At 44.6% G+C, this 19371-nt stretch overlaps 2 protein-coding genes across 6 annotated transcripts; both read left to right on the top strand.

Moving 5' to 3' along the window:
* Nucleotides 1-40: 40 nt before the first annotated feature.
* PASK (PAS domain containing serine/threonine kinase) lies at nt 41-17530 on the top strand. 5 transcript variants are annotated; one of them, XM_056499200.1, is made up of 18 exons: nt 82-235; nt 611-753; nt 1469-1662; nt 2361-2557; nt 3577-3747; nt 5051-5191; nt 5728-5862; nt 6555-6842; nt 7207-7306; nt 8647-8821; nt 10203-11065; nt 11700-11881; nt 12285-12452; nt 13150-13275; nt 13871-14005; nt 15333-15532; nt 16754-16887; nt 17116-17530. In XM_056499200.1, the coding sequence occupies exons 3-18, from the start codon at nt 1491-1493 to the stop codon at nt 17277-17279; spliced, it is 3351 nt and encodes a 1116-aa protein (XP_056355175.1). In that variant the 5' UTR covers nt 82-235; nt 611-753; nt 1469-1490; the 3' UTR covers nt 17280-17530. The 5 variants fall into 5 exon arrangements, with proteins under 5 accessions (XP_056355176.1, XP_056355173.1, XP_056355174.1 ...); XM_056499197.1 differs by having other exon boundaries at nt 2322-2557; XM_056499201.1 differs by lacking the exon at nt 611-753 and having other exon boundaries at nt 41-235.
* A 647-nt stretch (nt 17531-18177) lies between these two features.
* MTERF4 (mitochondrial transcription termination factor 4) lies at nt 18178-19341 on the top strand. Its single transcript, XM_056498942.1, has 3 exons — nt 18178-18531; nt 18610-18794; nt 18869-19341. Exons 1-3 carry the CDS (start codon nt 18198-18200, stop codon nt 19229-19231), a joined length of 882 nt encoding a protein of 293 aa, XP_056354917.1. The 5' UTR covers nt 18178-18197; the 3' UTR covers nt 19232-19341.
* The last annotated feature ends 30 nt before the right edge of the window (nt 19342-19371 follow it).

Here is a 19371-nt window from a genome sequence, read left to right as displayed (position 1 = left end):
GCCCACTGCCCCGCGCGCATGCGCGCCGGCTGCGCCCCGCGGCCTTCTGGGAGTTGTAGTTCTCTGCAGGAGGAGGTGAGAGGCTGCCGGGACCCGCTCCCCCTCCAGCGGCGCCTCGAGCCGGACGGGTTACGCGCTGCTTTCGGCCTCATCTTTCCGCCTCCAAACCCCTGGGAGGAATAGCTATCGCCCTGCGGAACGGCCTTCTACCTGCAGCCTTCCGCCCGCGGAGCAGGTGGGCCGCGCTGCCTCGCGGAGCGCGGGGCACCGCGTGTGGCGGCGGCGGGGAAGGGGAGGCCGGCGGCAGCAACGAGCACCGCGGCCCTCCAGCAGATTCGTCTCGTCCCGCGCTGGGATCCCATTTGCTGCGCTCCGTGCCGCTCTCACAGCGCCTCTGCCCATTGGGTGCCGCCGCTGCCGAGTCCCGCCTGCCGTTCCCTCCGGCCGCCCTGAGGGGCCTGTCCTGTGCTGGTGGGGAGCGCTGCCCGCGGGGGTCCGGGGGGGAGGGAGGCTGACTGAAAACTGCCAATGACTCTCCAAATTACCTGTTATAAATGAGAAACAAAAGTCTCGATATTTAGCAAAATTTAGACTGCTTTATTTTATATAGACAGAGCAAGCAGCGCTGGGGATACATGGGGGTCACTGCCCACTCCATGCTCCACCGAACTTTGGTTTGCAGCTCCCTTTTACAGCAAGGTTTCCTTGGAGTCATCAATAATTGTTATTTTTTTGCTGTCATAATTCTGCCAGGTAAGCAATGGTGGTCCTTGGGATCTCTGGACGTAAGTCTCTAGACAATTTGTCAAGTCCCAGAGATAACCATCAGGTCTTGGCAGATAAGAAATGGCAGAAGTCAGGCAGTCTGGTCTCAGGGATAGGCTGCAATTGATTTCACAAAGGCAGGAAACCTGATTTTGCAGAATCTGTTGGGCTGTGTGAAAGCCTTGTTTTGCAAGCTGTCAGTAGATACAACTTATTTAGAAACAATATTCATAAAAGGGGGATTTAAAACAAAATGGTTTAATCATCTATTTTCCTTCCTTTAGTGTCGTGCTTCATTTCAGACTTAAGCATTCTGGTTTATACAAACCCCAATACTTTTATGATTAACATGAACCTTTGATCAATTACCAAATTACCCAAAATTTTTGATTTCAAAACCAGAAAGGGGGAGAAAGGTGCTGGCTGTGTGCTCAGCAGCTCTGGCAGACTGAAATGTGGTTGGTGGCGTCCTGTCAGCCACACATATCCTGCAGAACGGTCTGAGCTGGAAAGGACACAGAAGGATCATCAATCCAGCTTTTCAGTGAATGGATGGAACCCTCACCTGGGCAGGATGCTGAGTCAGCAGTCACCACTTACTAATAACAGAGCAAACATAGAGCAGGAGGCCCAAGAATGAGTGTTTTGCTGTCCCTTGGTTCCTGCTGTGGGCCTGACTCTGTGTCCTTTGATTCTCTTGCAGATGGTGGCTCCAGAGTGTGATCATGGCATCTGAGGCTTACAGCCCCTCTGAAGGGGCCCTTCTGTCCTCATCAGCAGGCTTACTCCATACTCACTTGAATGACTCTGATATGCTAAGTAGATCCTTCTCCTGGGGCAACAAAAGCAGGAAAAGTCGTCTCTCTGGGCTCTGCCAGCTTGGAGCATCACTGCCTGGTGAGCACTGAGACTGAGTTCCCATGAAGCTTTCAGATCTTCCTCAAATGTAGAGGTAGCAGCAATAAGTGTCTGCCAGGATGCACTTTTTCAGTGAGCACCATGGATTACTGCAGCCTGGGAGAGCTCATAGGGAGAACATTACTGGATAGGTGCTCACAGAACCTTTGAAAATTGTTGTACAATCACTTGGCACTTTGTAGCCTAAAACATTGGTGTGGACACAGGTATTTTAATGTCACATGCTGTGAGCAGTTAATTAAGTGGCTTCCAACTAATGCAGTTTTTAATCAGGGCTTGAGCTCTTACTGCAATTATTTAATGACTGTTTCATTTTTGAGAGATTTCAAAACATTTTAAAAACTGCCAAGTAAAAAATAAAAGTTAAATAGTCTGGTTAAAACTTATGAATGTTGGCAAGTTGTATGGATTAAGTTTATGTGTTCCAGATTCAAAAAGATAAATTTATTAGAATAGTTTCTGTTTTCTTTAGTTTCACTGATTTTCTTGTAGTTTCTTTAAAAATCTAGAAGCATGTATTTTGGGATTACTTGACAGTTGCTTCAACTGACAGCTTTTTTTTTTTTTTTAAGTTAATCCCTCTGATACTCCTGTAGTAGACTGTTACAGCAACATTGCTGACCTTTATCTTTTCACAGGGGAGAAGTGGAGCTCTTACTGTTTGTCTTCTCTGACAGCTCATAACATTTGTTCCAGCAAAACTGATAACTCATGGGCTCAGTGGGATCCTGCCTCTCTCTCTGCTTCCATTGGGAGTTCTGCTTCTTGCTCCTTTTTGCACACCCCAGCTGTGGAGGAGTCCAGCCAGCACCTCCCAGCTGCTGCACGTAACCCAAACCAAGCCATCTTCACCGTGGATGCCAGCACAACAGAGGTATGTGCAGCAGGACCTGCAGCACTGAGCTCCCCATAACTGGTACAGGTTGTGTAATAACAGCCTAAAATGACTGTTTTTCTCTTTGTATCTGCAGGTAGTCAGTGACATGAATTCATTTTGTAGTCTGCTCCAGCTCAGCAGTCTTTTCAAGACTGATTAGTTTATCTCCATTGCAGGTTGTAGTTAGCAAAATACACAAAATAATAGAAGCAAGGATGTGTTGAGTCTTTTTTCAAACAGGATGGGGAGGTTGTTGACTCCTCATTCCTGGAAATGTTCTAGGCCAGGTTGGATAAGGCTTGGAGCAACTTGGGCTAGTGGAAGGTGTCCCTGCCCATAGCAGGGGGGTGAAAGTGGGTGGTGTTTAAACCCAAACCATTCTGTGATTCAATGGCTCTTTAAGAATGCAGCTGTGAGGTGGCACAAGGGAAGAAAGGAAGAGCAGAATGTGCTCCAAGCCTTCTCTCTGTAAAGTACCAACCCTGAAATGTGTCAGTGATGGCACAAGATTTATCTGTCCCAGTAAACATTTCATTTGCATTGGGAAGGAAAGAATTTCTCTGTTCCTGTCCTGAGAGGAATCTAAAATTGGATCCTGAAAACTTTAAAGAGCTGTGCCATTTTTTCAGCTTGAACTAGCAGTTTGGGTTTGCCCACTTTAAAGACACTGAGTCCTGCACAGCTGCAGTGTGCCAGTGACTGGTGTGATCACTACACACCTTTCAGTTTGGATGCAATTTTGTATCTTGTCTGGGCTTGGCTTGCAAATACAACTTTGTAGTTTTGCCTCCACTGATGTCATTGTTTACATTTAAAAGAAAACAGGCAACCTACAAGGAAAGCAACTTCTCAAAACCTCTTAACTAAAAAAGATGTGTGGGCAAGGGATGTCCTAGAATAAGAATCTCTAATGAACTCAGAATTGTAAATAACCATTTTTATTTCCACCAAGAGAAAGGGATATGATAAGACATTAAATCAGCTTTTATTGTTTGTTTTTTTCTGTTCTTTTCTAGATCCTAGTGGCCAATGACCGAGCTTGCAAGTTGCTTGGGTGCAGTAGTCAGGAACTCATTGGTCAAAAGCTGTCCCACTTGATATCCAAATCTGGTCAAGAGGCATGGGAAGCAGTGGGTGAGGAGTACCCAAAAACTTCTGAATGTTCATCAGTGCTTTCAGGAACTGTGGTAAGTGAAATGTTCAAGGAATTATTCTCCACCACATAAAGTGGTTTTGTAGGCTTTGGCTTGGATTTTTTTTTTTTAATTTTCTATATAATTTCCTGATATATTTAACTCCTTGGGCATTTGACAATTATGTCATTTGCAGGACTGTTTGGTTTAAAAGTTTGCGGATGTGAGAATTCAAAGGGCAAAAGATGATTTAAGGGGACACCCATGAGAACCTTTCAGCTGTCAACACATGAAGTCGCTGTGACTTGACCAAATCAGAACTTAAAGGACATTAGATTTAAAAAAAAATTCTCAACATGGAAAAAGTCTATTGTGGAAAATTCCCCAATTGTCTGTTCCTTAAAAATATTTTTTAAATTATCTTAATTTGGATTGTGCATATTATAAGGTTTGGAGCCATTGAAATACTGTGAAATGTCTGTGCCAAAACACCACAGTTAGTGCAACAGAGTGGAATTGATAGTTTGCCTAGAAGGGGGTTATTTATAAGAGAACTGCATGAAAAAAAATGTATTCTCCATATTGTTTTCTTTTGCTGCTGTTGTGTGTTGTCACCAGAGAATCCTTGGACAATGAGCTCATATTTCTGGTGTGTTATTTTTGAACTGAAATTGTCAGTATCTCAGAGCCTTATCTTCCTGAATCCTCAGTTGGATATGGGGTGGGGGCAAAGATCTAAGTTTGATTCAGTGAAACCTGAGATTGAAATTAAATGCCTGACAGAGGCACTTATTCTAAGATGTTCCAAATACTTTATAGGAGTCTCTGTGTAAGTCATGAACCCATTCTGTCAAGATCATATAAAAATCATAAAAGGCTTGGGATGAGCCTTGTAGGCTATAAGATAAATAAACATTTTCTGATCTGAGAAGAATCTCCTCCCATAAGAAATTAAGCTGCTGTTTTTGCAACTGAAAGTAAGAACTGTGTTACTAATGGGGAGTGTTCATTAGCACCATGGGACATCCCTTAAATAAGACATCTCTGAGAGGCACTTCACACTGAATGCAAGGTGTTAGAGTGCTACATTTATTATTCTGAAGTCTTTATGCCTTTAGACTTCCTGAGGTGGGGAGAGACGGTACAAAAATAACAATATTTTGTGTATTATTTTCAGACATTTTAATCTCTGCATTAAAACTGTTTGTTCCCATAAAACAGTAGTAAGTAATCAAGAAATGGTGTTTTTCTAATAATGATAGGGAGGTATCTTGGCTCAGTATCTTACTCCTGTTTGAAATTTGTTCTAAGTAACCAGTGTTAGTAAGTCATGTCTCCATTTCTGCATGGTGGGAAGGTGGATGTTATTGGCCACCTCAATGAGAAGATCCCTGTCACAGTCTGGTTGAGGCAGATAAGAAGCAAGGACACCCAGCGTTGTGTGGTTGTGCTGGAACCTGTGGAAAGATTTTCAGCTTGTGTTTCCTTCACAGTTGATGTAAGTGTTTTCCTAACAATCAGAGGAAATTGCAATTTGTGAGGGTTGGTGTGTGAGTGGAAGGTGTCTGAAAGGCAACAGGCAAAGGTTGCTGTTTGTGAGCATGGAGTGTGTTCATGGCAGGGCTGGACCTGTACATGGATCTCTGGTGTGGCTCACCTTGACACCCCACACAGAAATACACTATCTCTCCTCAGGGGACATCTTACCCTTGAACAGTGTTGGTTTGGCAGGGGACTGATACTTTGGGGTGTGGATGCCCTTGTGAAAGATCATCTGGCTGAGGAGCAGTTCTGAGGGGAGTGCTGGATACCTCTGCCTCTCCTGGGCAAAGGGCACAGTGATATGGGAACATTGTTTTATGTTGTGTCAATGTTATTATGTTATGTTGTGTGAGTGAATTGTGTCCACCAAAGGACTGCAGAATGAAATTTCCTGCCATTGCTTAAAAAACTGCAGAAGCCATTGTCAAAGCATTGAGTGGACTGTGGCTAAGATGTTAAAATTTTTAAAAGCCTGTAAATTTTCCTTCCCAGGGAAAAATTACATCATGTGACCTCCTTTATGCTCATCTCCATGGCTACCCAACATTGGAAGCAGTAGTTGGACTCCACATAAAAGACCTGATTCCTTCTGTGCAGATCCCCCCTCTAGGCAAAAAAATCCCAAAGGTACAGTATGAGCACCAACCTCATTCTTCCACAGCCTTCCCATTTGGAGTGCCTGCTGTTTTCCCTCCTTACACAGCAGAAGAAGCCTTTTCAGAGAGAAGCCTGATTCCCCTGGAAAAGGGTGGGCTGCCTTTTTGTGGAGCTGCTATCTGAAGAGTTCCTAACTAGACATGAATTATGCCCCAACCTCTCACTGGACTCTGTCCTGGTGAAAGAGTTTTCTCCAATCCCAGCTTTGTAAGACACTCTGTGCTCTCTCTGTGCTCTCTCTGTGCTCTCTCTGTAAGCTCTTTAAGATTCCTTTGAATTCTTTAGCCCGTTTCAATCATGTCTGTCTGAAGAGTGAGAGAATATCCAGGTCTTGCAAATGCCATGAAAATGGACACATAGGGAGTTGAAGGAGGCCTTCTTATGTATGCCTAATTTGTTGAAAAGCTGCATCAGGCTGGTCTTCATCTTCAGAATATTTATTTAGTAGTCCAACCCTGGATTCTAAATGCTTAAAAAAACCAGATGTTGTTCATTTTGATATTCACAACATTGGTTCCTTTTCCTGTTCCTTTTTCCTGAGAATTCCTGTTAATTTCATATGAACAATGCAATAAACCCAAAACATTTGTTTAGATAGAGGTTTTCTGTTTGAGTTTTGTTTGTTTGGTTTATTATTTTTTTTTTTTTTTGCTTTAATGTAGAACCTCAGGATCCAGCGAGCTGCAGGCCGATCCAGGGAGGGTACCATGTTTCCTCTCAGTGTAAAGCTGGAAGTCAGCCATGTGGAGGGGGAGCAAGCAGCAGTGCAGAAAGATGAGATTGCACAGACAGAAGGCTCTCTCCCAGGCTATCAGTACTCTGCTACAGTTGTGGTTTTCTCCACCATCAGTGGTCTTATCACTGTTCAGTCAGATGGAATCATCTGTGGCATCACGGATAGTTTTGCTTTAATGCTCTTTGGCTATGAGAAGAAAGATCTGTTGGGAAAGGTAAGATAAGTTGATACCCTCCCAGAAGACTGATACATGTGACAGCATATCCATACTGGCATTGTGAAGCTGTTTTACACTCCTTGCCATCACAAAACCCCTGTGTTCCACGTGTTTGGTGAGTGAGGTGTGGGATGACATGCAAATTCCCGTGCTGGAATTGCTGAGACTTGCAGTGCTGAGGAGCTGCTATGGATTCAAGTAGCCCAAAGCAAGCTGCACAGTTCTGTGTTCTCCATTGGTCATGTGGATCACTTTTGCCTGGCTGTGCATTAGAATCAGGTTCACAGACATGGATTGCCAGCATTTGTCCCCATCCTGTGAGAGCTGGCTTAGCTTTACAAGGTTTCATTCTTGGTTTTAGAACATTACATTCCTGATCCCTGGTTTCTATAACAACATGGGAAGAAGCAGTGGCTGTTCTTTGCCTTTACCTCCTCTGGATGATTCCACAGGGACAGAAGGTGAGTGCCTTTGTGAAGGTGTCAGTGCCTGCCATACAGCCATAACCAAGCAGAGACAAGAGGTTCACCCACAAGCATGAGAACATTCTTCATAGAAGCAATGCCCTTCCATTCAGTTTTCAAATCAGGTTTCCACTATAACCTCAGGTAAAGAGAACTGTTCACCTAAGATTGAGCTTCTCTTTGTTGCCAAGAAGATAAAACTGTGTATCCAATTTGAAAATTAAACTTAGAATAGAGAATGCTTTGTACTTAACAAGCACTTCCCTCCCTCCCTCCCCTGTTAGGACCCTGTGGTATTTTAAAAAGTGTAAATTATAGGTTTTGTGACTGTATTGCAGCAGAGCTGTAGCTACTTAGGATTAATATTTTAAAGGAAAAATCTAATATTCTGAATTGGCTTGTGCTGCTGGCTAATATTCAATGTTATGGTTGCTGTATTTCAGCTGGGGAGGCATCACATATTGCTCTGATGCAGTTTGCATCAAAATTTATGAAAATTTTACTTCTCTGAACACAGCACAAATAAACAGAAGCAAAGAAGCTTCATGTTTCCATATCTGTCTTTTCTGGCTAGCTCTGCCCAACACAGACAACACCAGCAGGTTCATGCTTTCATCCATATCACATCTTAGGCTGGTTTTGTCTCCTTATTTTCCCCCTATTTTCTTTTTCTCTTTGCTCAGAAATGCACATGTGTGCTGAAACCAATGCACCCCCCTGGAACAAGGAAGTGTTAGTAGACAGTGTACAATTTCTTAGGTAATTCTTTGATGAAATGATGCCTAAACCAGGAGTAGTTCAGTTCTTCAGTGAGGAAACATTGTTGGCACTCAGCCATTACTAATTAAAGAATCTAATTTCTAAATTCATCTCCTCTTCTTTCAAACATATTTAAACTCTTTTTTTTATCTCACAGCTTCAGTTATTTACATAAATCCAGTCCAAATCTTTTCATTATATGGGTTTGGAATTGGCTGTATATGTGTAGTTTGAGCTTTTTTTTTTTAATCCTGCTGCTCTATGATTATTTTTATTTCAGTCTCTTTACATTATTGGCAATTTTTTAGGCCTCTGAACTTCAAGCAGCTAATAAATTATACCAATATCTGCCCAAGAGCTTTGCTAGAAAAGCAAATTTGGCAGCCCTAAAACATGTAGATTCCTGCATGTGGTGATTTCTCAAAGCAGAGTGGAATGCTTGTACTTTGTATTTGTTTTGTCTCAATCAAGCCTTATATACTCAGTTACTTAGGGAAAAGGCAGACCAAGGCAGTTCCAAGTTTATTTTTAAACATTAAAGTTTAAATTGGTGTTGTTTTGTTTCCTGTTTGGTACAGAGAGCAGCTTCTTGGCTGCATCTTTAGCACACCTTCTGTCAAGAGATGAAGAGCAGAAATTGGAACAACAACACAAAGATGACAGATTAATACATGATGAGAATAAGCAAAAGAATGAGACCAGTTTCTTTTCTCCTCCCTCACCTCCTGAAGCAGCATCCACCCCCACTAACAGGTGAGCATTTCACAGACTCCATATTCACTTGGGAAAATGAAGAGCTGTGATGACAATCACCAGCTAAAGCTGATTTTTTCACCTGTTTCATGTCTGTGGGAAGGTGTAGCAAGGGCCTTGCATGCTTTGCTGTCTTTAGAATCTGAGTGCTGTTTGCAAGACAGGCTGAGCTGTTCCTGCTTTACATTTTTATTTATAACTGCATAACCCACCACTGTAAAGTTACAGAAATTCCAGCTCTGAAGGGGACCAAATGTTTCATCCAGACTAAAGAAGGTAATTAGGCTCTATCTTCACTAATCATTAATAGTCAGGTTACCTGGAGGGAATTCTAAGTGTTACTGGCAGAACTGTCAGGTCATCCATTTAAACAGGACACTGTGTTACTGAAGTCCAGCCATTTTTTCTTGTATATTTCCAGATCTTTTTCCTGTTACAAGGTTAGAAATTCTGTAAAAGTTCATATCTGATGCTCATGGCCTACCTTAAGCAAAATTTTAAGCCTTCCACATTAACAATTCTAGCCTCCAGTAAGTATTTACTACCCATTTTTAAGGTATAGACTATTACAGCACAGCTCTTGATGGTAAAATATTTAGGCAATTGGTGATGGGTCTTTCTCAATCACTATTTTTTCTTGTATAGTAATGATTAGATCCATCACCTTGCTTATTTTTGCTTGTTGCTTAAGCTGTGCTGACTTTATTGTTTTATCAAATATATCCTTTTACTTCTGTGTTGCCTCAATATTAATAGTAAAATAAGACCATTCTTTTCATTGGTGTCTGTGTCCACTCAATTGGCAAAACACCTGCCATGTGTATTAGGGGATTTTTTTTTGTGGTAGTAAGTGGTTTATGATCTATATTTAGAAATTAAGCTAGAGAAGGAAATTTTCCATAGGGAAAGACTGCCATTTGAGTGTACCTACTTTTCTTTGGTAAATTTGTCAGGATTTTGGATTCCTTTGCAAACAATTTCCTGCCTTTTGCTTTTAAACCTGAAATAAAATAATGGTCCAGGTTTTAAATAGTGACCATATTTAAATGGGTATTCTACAGTAGGACAGTTTTTTTTTTTTTGTAATCATGATGTTGATGATAACTTTGAGTCTTTGCACTGAGGACAGCCTTGCTACAGATGGGCTCTCAGCCCACCAGAGAGCTTTTTCCCAAAAGCTGGCTTGACACAATCAGAGCAGTGGCACAGTATAGAACAGTGGAAACTTCAGGATCAAATAATTCTCAAAAGATGCTCTCTGCAAGGCTCCCCCTCACATCACCTGACTCAGAACAGTGGGATTTAGGTCAGAACTCTGAGACTGCAGAGCAGCAGTCACAGTGCAGTGTCTCCTGCAGTAACTGTTGCCTGTTTGTTCCAGACTACAAGAAAATCCAAATGTATCATCCTGTGACCCACTGAAGCTGCCTGCTGGAGTTACTTGTAACTCACCTGGAACACCAACTGTGGATGAGCCATGGCCTGGGGCAGCCCTGAACTGCAGACAAGACAGGAAAAGACACATGGTTCCAGGGCAGGTGTCAAAAACAAACTCCATGTGTGATGCAAAACATTCCAGCCTCGAGCATATTGTTGTTGACAACTGCCTGCTAAATGATCCTTCCTTCTTTGGTGAAAGAAATATTAGCTGTGATGTTTGCTCAGGAAATAAAACAGGCTGCAGTGCTTCTGCACCAGGAGCTGCCACAAGCTCTGAAGATGTGAAAGAATCTGAACTGAACTGTATTTGCTCTGGTCTTGAGCTACTGGGGCTAAATACTGGTGTCAAGGGGAATTCAGACAATTCTTCAGGTGTTACTGCAGCTATTGTAGGAGGACGTTGCTCTGATGCAGTGGACTCCCATATGCTAACTGAGACAAACAGTGCCTTTTCCACTCACCAAGGAAAGCAGCTGCTGAGTGGTGTTGCCACAGAAGCTGATTGTGGATGGCTGGCCTCCAGAAGGCATTTACAAAACTCTGAGGAATCCTCCAAAGCATTTCCTGAGAAACCTGAAACCCTTGCAGAAACTGTGGGGCACAAGTCCAACAGAAATCCCCTGAAAAGCAAAGGTGGGCCTGAAGAACACTGTCAGTTCCTGGGGCAGCAAAATATGGAGATCAAAGTTACATCAACCCCAGTGAAACAAGAAGGCAGGTTAAATCCAGCAGCTCCTTTGACCTGGGAGATTCTGGAAGGCAGCTACATTGGGAATTGCTGTCATAGAGATGGTTCACAATTCAGTAAGTGAAACCTTGTCCCCTTCCCAAACTCTTACTGGGGTTCTCCTTTTCACTCACAGTTTGCAGAATGCAGACAGTTCTGGTTAGAAGCTTACAGTGGAGAGGAAGGAAGAAGCATCTAAAAAAAAAATAGTATTTAAGTTTACCCATAGGGTATTAGAAAAGGAGGAGGTATAAAATACAAAGTTGGTAAGAAATTAATCCCCACTGAAAAGTCAGAAATACTCTCAAAACACAATTAAAAAGTGTGAACCTGATAATATTTTCTGAACAGAAAATACGAACTCCACTGTAAAACTGTAAATTGCATTAAAATTGCATAATGGAATTTGTTTCATTCACTCCTCCAGCTGCATTCAGTGGCTTGTTGAATAAAATCCCTGTTTTTATGTAATCTAGAATAACAGTGTGAAATGAATAATCACAATTGGACACTGACAAGTCTCTGCTGGAGGTAGCTGATAGGTTCCTCTAGAGTAGCTGTGCTGGTGTCAGCCCCTCTGATGATTCTTTACTGAGCAGGGGCTCCTCTAAGTCTGAACTTTTGTCAAGAGCTCAGAATTTTGTCCTAAAATGTCTTGCTCAACACTGGAGTTACATTTTACTATTTTCATTTCCTCACCTGTTTCTACAGGCATACACTTCGAGGTGAAATGTGCAGAACTGCAGGATCCCACTGTACTTTTCTGTGTCTGGGTGGTGAAAGACATTTCACAGAGCCAAAAGGAAGCTGTGGCAAAGACTCAGCATTTGCTTGCCAGCCTAACAGACTCTTCCCAGTCTGTTGCTGATCTTTCTACTAAAAGCCTTGGAGAAGTAAGAAATCCTACTTTTGAATATTGAGCATTTCTCTCCTTGTTTGACTGTTAAGCTGAAGCTAAAGTCAAGAAGTTTTTCATATTAGTGACATGAGCTGGTGGGGTGGATGTTGCTGTTTCTTTTTTTCCATACTTTTTTTATATATTAAAACAAAATCCCTGTTGCTATTTTGTAACACTTGAGGTGTGGGGCTTCCTGTAGTTACCTTTCCAGCCTGAACAATGCAGTTCCAAACTGCAGGATATTCAGGGACTACAGTTCTCTGTACAGTTCTCTCACTATTAGAACCAAAGATTCCTCCTTTTATCTATTGTTGCAGAGTTTGTTCTTTTCAGTATTTATAAATTTTATAAATGTGTTTCTGTGGCTGGTCATTTTTTGCTTCTATATCTGTACTTAGGCCATCAGATCAACTTCACTTTTCGACAATTCCCCAAGAGCTGAAGATCTTGAAGGATTAAGAGCATGTGAGGGAGAATATGCAAAAAATTACAGCACTCTCAATCTTATTGGCAAAGGCTCTTTTGGCTTTGTCTGGACTGCCAGGAGCAAGAAAGATCACCAGGAGGTGAAGTATTTGTTGTAGCTCTATTGCAGTAATAATTTAGGATGAAAACTGAAAGGTTAGAGCATTCATATTCTGTTAACATTACACTGTCAAAAGCTTCTCTTTGGTAGTTTGGGGGATTTGCTTTGTTTAAAGAGAAATCTGTAATGGAAACAGGATAGCAAACATTTGCATTGATGTTGTGTATAAATCTTACCTGAGACAACAGGTGCAGAATGAATTAATGAACTAATGAATGCAGCTCATTGAACCTGTTGAAAGAAGTAGACATTAATCTTAACAGAATTACAGGTTTTAGTCTTCTGTTACTAAAGAGAATGGCAAACCTCAAAATCTTTATTGTGTCATGACTCAAGAATGGGGAGTAGATGTGCTGGGATTATGATACCTCCTCTTTTTCAGAAGTATTTTGGGTGCAGAGAGGGCAAGTTCTGGTGTTTCTTTTGCATGGATGTTAAGTGCTGTAACTGGTTGATAAGAGAGCTGGCTTTGGAATTCAGAGCAGCAATAAATATATTCCATTTATGTGTATCATTTGGCTTCTAGGACTAAATTAATTTATAAACACATTTAATATACTATAAGCTATTCACATTGGGTTTCTTCCATGCCTGTAGTAATATGAGGCACTAACAGATCTCCTGGAAATTAACTTACCTGACACTCAAAGCCATGCTGAATGCTGTTGTCTCTGTAGGTTGTTGTAAAGTTCATCTGGAAGGAGAGGGTGCTGGAGGACTGTTGGGTAGAGGATCCTGACCTAGGGAGGGTCACTCAAGAAATTGCAATCCTGCAGAAGCTGCAGCACCCCAGTATCATTAAGGTACAGTGGCTCAGAACAGTTTGCACTGCATCATGTGGCTTGTTTGCACACTGGGTGTCTGGTGTTCCTCTGCAGGACTGAAGGGTCCTGTACTGAACCTGTCTTTTCAGGAAAGAAAGTAACCTGCTTATCCTGCTTTGTTTTGGAGGGTGTGTCACAGCAGACTGTTGCTTGCTTCCACACTTTTACCCCAAACTGATCTGAAGATATGATGCCTAACAGAAAAAAAAGCTATTTCAAGATAAGATGCATATCTTGGAAGTGAGATGTCACATCTGAACATGTACTAGTTCAGTAAATAATCTGGATATATCTTGTTTTATACTCTTTGTTTTGAAGGTTTTGGTTTTGGACTTGGGCTTTTTTTTTTTTTTTTTTTTTTTTTTGCTTCAGAATGAGAATTCCTCTTGGATTTAATTCTGCTCCCAGTTTTAATTCTGTACTCTTTCCAAGAAACATTTGTGCTCAGTGAAATGAGACTTTAAAGATTATAATATACACCAATTAAATTTTCAAGAGGACAGCAGTGTTTGTTTAAAAGAAAAGGCACTTTCTGAGGATGAAGCACATGTTTCAACTGATCTTTTATTTATAGGTCCTGGATGTGTTTGAAAATGAATTCTTCTTCCAACTGGTGATGGAGAAGCATGGATCTGGTCTGGACCTCTTTACATTTATTGATAATCAGCCCAACTTGGATGAGCCATTAGCAAGTTATATATTCAGACAGGTGAGAGCAGAATGGACACAGGAGGGTGAGAATTGCTTCATGTAAGAACCAGGACTCTGTTTCACTTAATACTGGCTGATCAACTGCCAGACTGAATTGGAGACGTGCTCAACACTTGCAGAACCTTTCCTCACCATTCTGTAGGTGCTGCCTGCAGAAACCTTGTTAAGGTTTACTTAGAAACAACAGAGAAACCTTTCCAGGACCTTCCTGCCTGTGAGGGTTTCCCCTGGAGCCATGGTCCCTCTGCTGTTACCAGGACAGCACACAGACCCTGCCACCCAGACACCACTCATGTGGCAGTCACATTTCCTCTGAGGGAGGAGAAAAACTCACAGAAGCTGCCCCAAGCCCACCAAAAGCCAGGTTTTCACTTACTTCAGTGCTTAGTTTAGATTGGTTACAGGAGTAAAGGGCTGTGCTCTTTAAATCAAGAAATTATCTTGGATTTTAACGGTGGAATAATGCAAAGTAACTCAGGGTAGTTTCCCATGAGTCAAGAACTTGCCTGAGGGCTGAACTGCCCTTTGTTTAGTGAGTTAACCACAGCAGCAGTCCCCTCATGACAGTTGGAGTAAATTCCTTGCTCTAGGGGATGCAGGAATTGCTGTGTATGTGTAATCCCCCCAAACCTTTGCTGTGCCCATCTTGGGGTGATGATGGAAGATGGAAGCCTGGGGTTTGTGAGGCTGAATTGTTCCCTCAGATCTGCACTGCATTTCTCTGCAGAGGCAGATTTGTATTATAAATAGAAACTTTTCTCCCTCAGCCATCTGCTTTTCTTGTTAAAAACATTGTAGGAGTGAGGATGGTCTCCAAGGTGATATCATTCTCATATTATCTTTAATTATGGCATTAAAGCATGAATCGTGCAGGAAAAAGAATGGAGTTTAGGAGTGACTGTGTTATTTATACCAAACTTGGCTTTTAAATGCTTTGTCATCCTGCAGCATGGAAGGCACACAGTAATATCCTTCTGGAGAAACCAAAGGACCCTCCAAATGAAGCTGGGATAAAAATAGAGTAACTTGCAGGATTGTAGCAGTGAGCTCCAATGCTCACAATCACATCCTGACTGCAGCATCTCCTCTTCCTGCACATCTGTGAGATGAAAGCAGCAAAGGCTCTTTAAAGTGTCTCTTCCAAGAGCACTGCAGCAATGATGACAGGCAGGCCTGAGGCCATTTCCAGTTACCATAATTAGGATACATATCTTGTTTAGGTGGTGTCAAAACAATGCAAAATGTGACTCTCAGAAAGCTGTGATGCCACATCAATTATCCAGGGACTCTGTGTAGTAACACCTAGTTCTTTCTGTCTCTTCCAGCTTGTATCAGCTGTTGGGTATCTCCACTGTAGGAACATCCTTCACAGAGATATCAAGGATGAAAATATTGTCATTGCTGAAGATTTCACAATTAAATTAGTGGACTTTGGTTCAGCTGCCTACCTGGAACCTGGGAAATTATTTTATACCTTCTGTGGGACAATTGAATACTGCTCACCAGAAGTGCTGTCTGGCAAACCGTATGTCACCCTCTGAAAAGTCATTTTTGTGCCATCACACCCAAAAAAACCCCACGTGGGCAGGGCTGGAACAGATAAGCCCAGCTGCTGTGCCATTGGAAGGCTGCTAGAGTATCCAACCACAGGAAACTGCAGCCAGATTTAAGGCACTGCAGTGGCAGAAATCACTGTGAAGGTTTGACTGCATACAAAGTAGGGCACTCTAGTGACAGAAATCAAGTTGTAAAAGCTTGAATATGTAGAAAGTTGTATCTCAGTCTTTTGTCAGGCTTTCTCTAGCAAAAGCTCTCTTTCAGAGAGGTGGAGTAGGCAGGTATTGCTGTTGATAGCACCATCTCCTTGCATGTCTGTGCTTTGTATCCTCCCACTGTCATCCTCTCTGTTCTCCTCTTTTCTGCACACTTCTCCCTATTTGAATTCTTGCAGTTTGATGCTTGTTCATCTCCCCACTGATTTCTGTACTCCTTGGGACTCAAGGATTCTTCCCTTGCAGCTTCTCCTGCTGCTGTTTTGGATGTGCTCCCTAAATCTTGGCTCTCTTCTTTCCCTCTCCAAGTGCTGCTCCTGGCAGCTGGTGCTCTCACAGCTGCTCAACAAGGAAGCCTCCCCATCACAGGGCTGGCACTGCTGTGATTGTACATGCCTGGATGGATCTTGCTCCTGCTTCACAGCTCTTTCCATGGGTCCTCCTAAAGGAGTGGGGGGAGAAGCAATACAAGGAGGAGAGGAAATTCCTGCTGGGAATGAGATGAAAGGTGAAGCAAGCAGCTCTGCCCTGGGAGTTCACCTCTTACTGTGTGAAGGAACTGGCATGTTTTCTCAGATGGAATTGAGATAGTTATTTCCAAATAACTTTTGTTTTGAAAGGGCTGGGAGGATGTGTTTGCTTTTCCAGTTAAATATTTACTTGACAGTTTTGGCTGATGATGAAGAAGGTGGAGGGGTGAGTTCTGGTCAGCAGCTCATGTATGTGGAAGTCTGGGTGCACGTTACACATACTCAACAACAGAAACTGGTTGGCTGTTCTGTGCTTGGTTTTATTTCCTGGAGAAGGGTAGTGCAGATTCCTCAAACACATGAGAACCATCTTAGAATTCTCACAAACTCCCTATGTTAAAAAAATTGGACACAAAAGCTGTCAACACCCATTTTTTAAATTTTCACTTTCTTTAGCATATAGCTATGTGCAGTCTGAATTTAGGCAAGCTTATCTCTGCACAGGTACCACGGCCCTGAGCTGGAGATGTGGTCGCTTGGCATCACCCTTTACACCTTGGTGCTTGGGGAGAATCCCTTCTGTGAGCTGGAGGAGGCCTTGGCAGCTGTCCTGAGTCCTCCCCACCCTGTTTCAGAAGGTGAGCTCTTCCCATTTGCTTTTCAGAAGGAGCAGATCTCTTGGGAAAGCATAAGCAGTGGTTTTTTTACCTGACTGAAAAAATGCTCCCTAATGTGTTCTGTGATGATTTGGAAAGCTGCTCAGTGCAGCAGAGTTTGGGGGGATTTGTCATTCTTTGAACACAGTATCTCTCATTCCCAACCTGCCTAAAATCCAGGCTGAGCCATCCTCTGCTGTGTCTGCCCAGGTCTCATGGATCTCCTGGCCGGGCTCCTGCACCCCGTTCCAGAGCAGCGCACCACTCTTGCCATGCTGGCAGAGCATCCTTGGCTCAGACAGCCTGTGAACCTGGCAGATTATACCTGGGAAGAGGTGTTTGCCCCTGCTGAGCCAGCTGGGACCTCAGTCTAATTCATCTAGGCATGACTTAGAAAAGCCTGAGCTCTGTTAGCAGGATAGGTCCCATTGGAAAGTTACCTGCTGATGCCCACATTTACTCAGTTTATTACTGTTCTTACCTAAGTTTTCAAAGATGTGAGGCAAAGATTTTTAATGTTTAAATTGTTCATAACTTGGAAAATGCCTTTATTGCCTGGTTTTACTTTTTATTTGTACTTTATATATCTTTCTGAAAAGTGAATGAATAAATGAATGATAACATGTCTGTTGGTTTTCTGGAGTATGTGTGCACAAAGAAGACTCAAAACCAGACATGTAATTGTATGATTTGGGTGGGAGGGGTGGATTGGTAGTGTCCTTTTTCCTTAGTATCAGAGTCCTGTCTATATTCAGGAAAACAGTCTTTGATTTTGATGAGACAGAGATATTGGGAAGAAAAAATAGACTGAATAAAGAGAATTTGGTCGAAACGTGGGTGACAGGAACATTTTGGGGTACGGGTCAGCCGGGGTCAGGCTGTTGGGAGGAAGTGCTGGGCTGCTGCAGCTCTGCAGAGATACAGAAGGACTCGGCTTAATTACTAATTAGTTCTGAATCTAGCTTTGAACTCTGCTATGTCCACCCGAACACGTAACAGCCTGCCCTCACCTGCTTTCTGTAGCCCTGCTCCCCTTCTCTGCCCCCGGCGGGGACGATGACCGGCGGCGGGGATGGCTCTGCGGGCACCGAGCGGGCAAGGCGCTGCTCCCCAGAGCACCGGGCTGTTCCAGCCCGGAGAGGCCGCGCCGGGCCCGGCTCCCCCCTGCCGCTCCTCCCGATCCGCGGGCGCTGCCCGGGCGGGATCGCGGCCGCTGCGGGGCGGAGCGCGGCCCGGCGGGGCTGGGCTGGGCTGGGGCTGGGCCGGCCCGGCCCCACCCCGCGGCCGCGGCCATGGCGGCGCTGTGGCTGCGCGGGGCCGGGCGGGCGCTGCGGGCGGGCTGGTCGCTCCCCGCCGCCCCCGGGCCGTGCTCTCGCCGCGGCTGCGGGGCGGCGGCAGCGCTGCAGACCATGGGCTTCAGCCCGGAGCAGGCCCGGCGGCTGCTGGCGCTGCAGCCCCGGCTCGGGCCCGAGCACCGCCAGGCGGCGGCGGCGCAGCTGCTGCTGCTCGGGCTGAGCCCCGAGGCCGCGGTGGCGCTGCTGGAGCGGAGCCCGGCGCTGCTGCGGCTGCCCGCGGAGCGGCTCCGGGAGCGCGCCGAGGAGCTGCGGCGCCTGGGGCTGGACGGAGGTAGGGCAGGAGCGGGGTGCGGGGGGACGCGGGGCTGTGCCGCTGCCCGCTGACCTGGCCGCTGCCCTGTGCCCGCAGGCCGGCTGCAGCGGGCCCTGAGCCGCTGCCCCCAGCTGTTCCACGTGCCGCGGAAGAGGCTGGAGGCGGCCGTGCGGCTGCTGCGGGAGCGCTGCCTGTTCACGGCGGGGCAGCTGCGGGAAGTGCTGGGGACCTGCCCCACCGTCCTGCTGGAGGAGCATCGCACACTCCATCACCAGTTCCAGGTGAGGACCGGATCTTCCTCCCACAGCCGGCTGCGGGAATAGCGCTGTGCCTTACACCCACTCTGTGCCCGCAGTACGCCTACTTCAGAATGGGGGTCCGGCAGAAGGCCATGGTGGACGCTCGGCTCTTCCAAATGCCCTTTGCCGAGCTCCGGAATCGGCACATCTTCCTGGAGCGCCGGGGGCTCTACGAGACCCCACACAAAGGGCAGACCCAAACTAGCAATCCAAAACTGAAGGACATCGTTCAGCTCTCAGAGAAAGACTTCCTGGCCAGTCTGGCCTGCTCTACCCCAGAGGAGTATGAGGTCTTCAAGAAGCTGCTGGCTCGAGAGGAGGAGGAGAAGGAAGAGGAGGATGTGGATGCAGTGTACACAGAGGATGATGGTGATGATGATGATTTCGACAGTGATGAAAGTAAAACAGCCCGGGAGTGAGGAGGTGAGGCTCGGAGGTGGCCGAGCCCTCCCCTGCTGCTGCACCCTCTGGGCTCTTGGGGTGATACCCCAGGAGTGAGGTATCAATAAATCCCACCTGTCAAATACAACAGTCATTCCTCCTCCTTGACCAACTACTT

The sequence above is a fragment of the Oenanthe melanoleuca genome, chromosome 9 (genome assembly GCF_029582105.1).
Source record: "Oenanthe melanoleuca isolate GR-GAL-2019-014 chromosome 9, OMel1.0, whole genome shotgun sequence".
Classification (NCBI taxonomy): domain Eukaryota; kingdom Metazoa; phylum Chordata; class Aves; order Passeriformes; family Muscicapidae; genus Oenanthe; species Oenanthe melanoleuca.
Note: the sequence above shows the minus strand (reverse complement) of the source record. Positions and strands in the feature narration are given on the sequence as shown.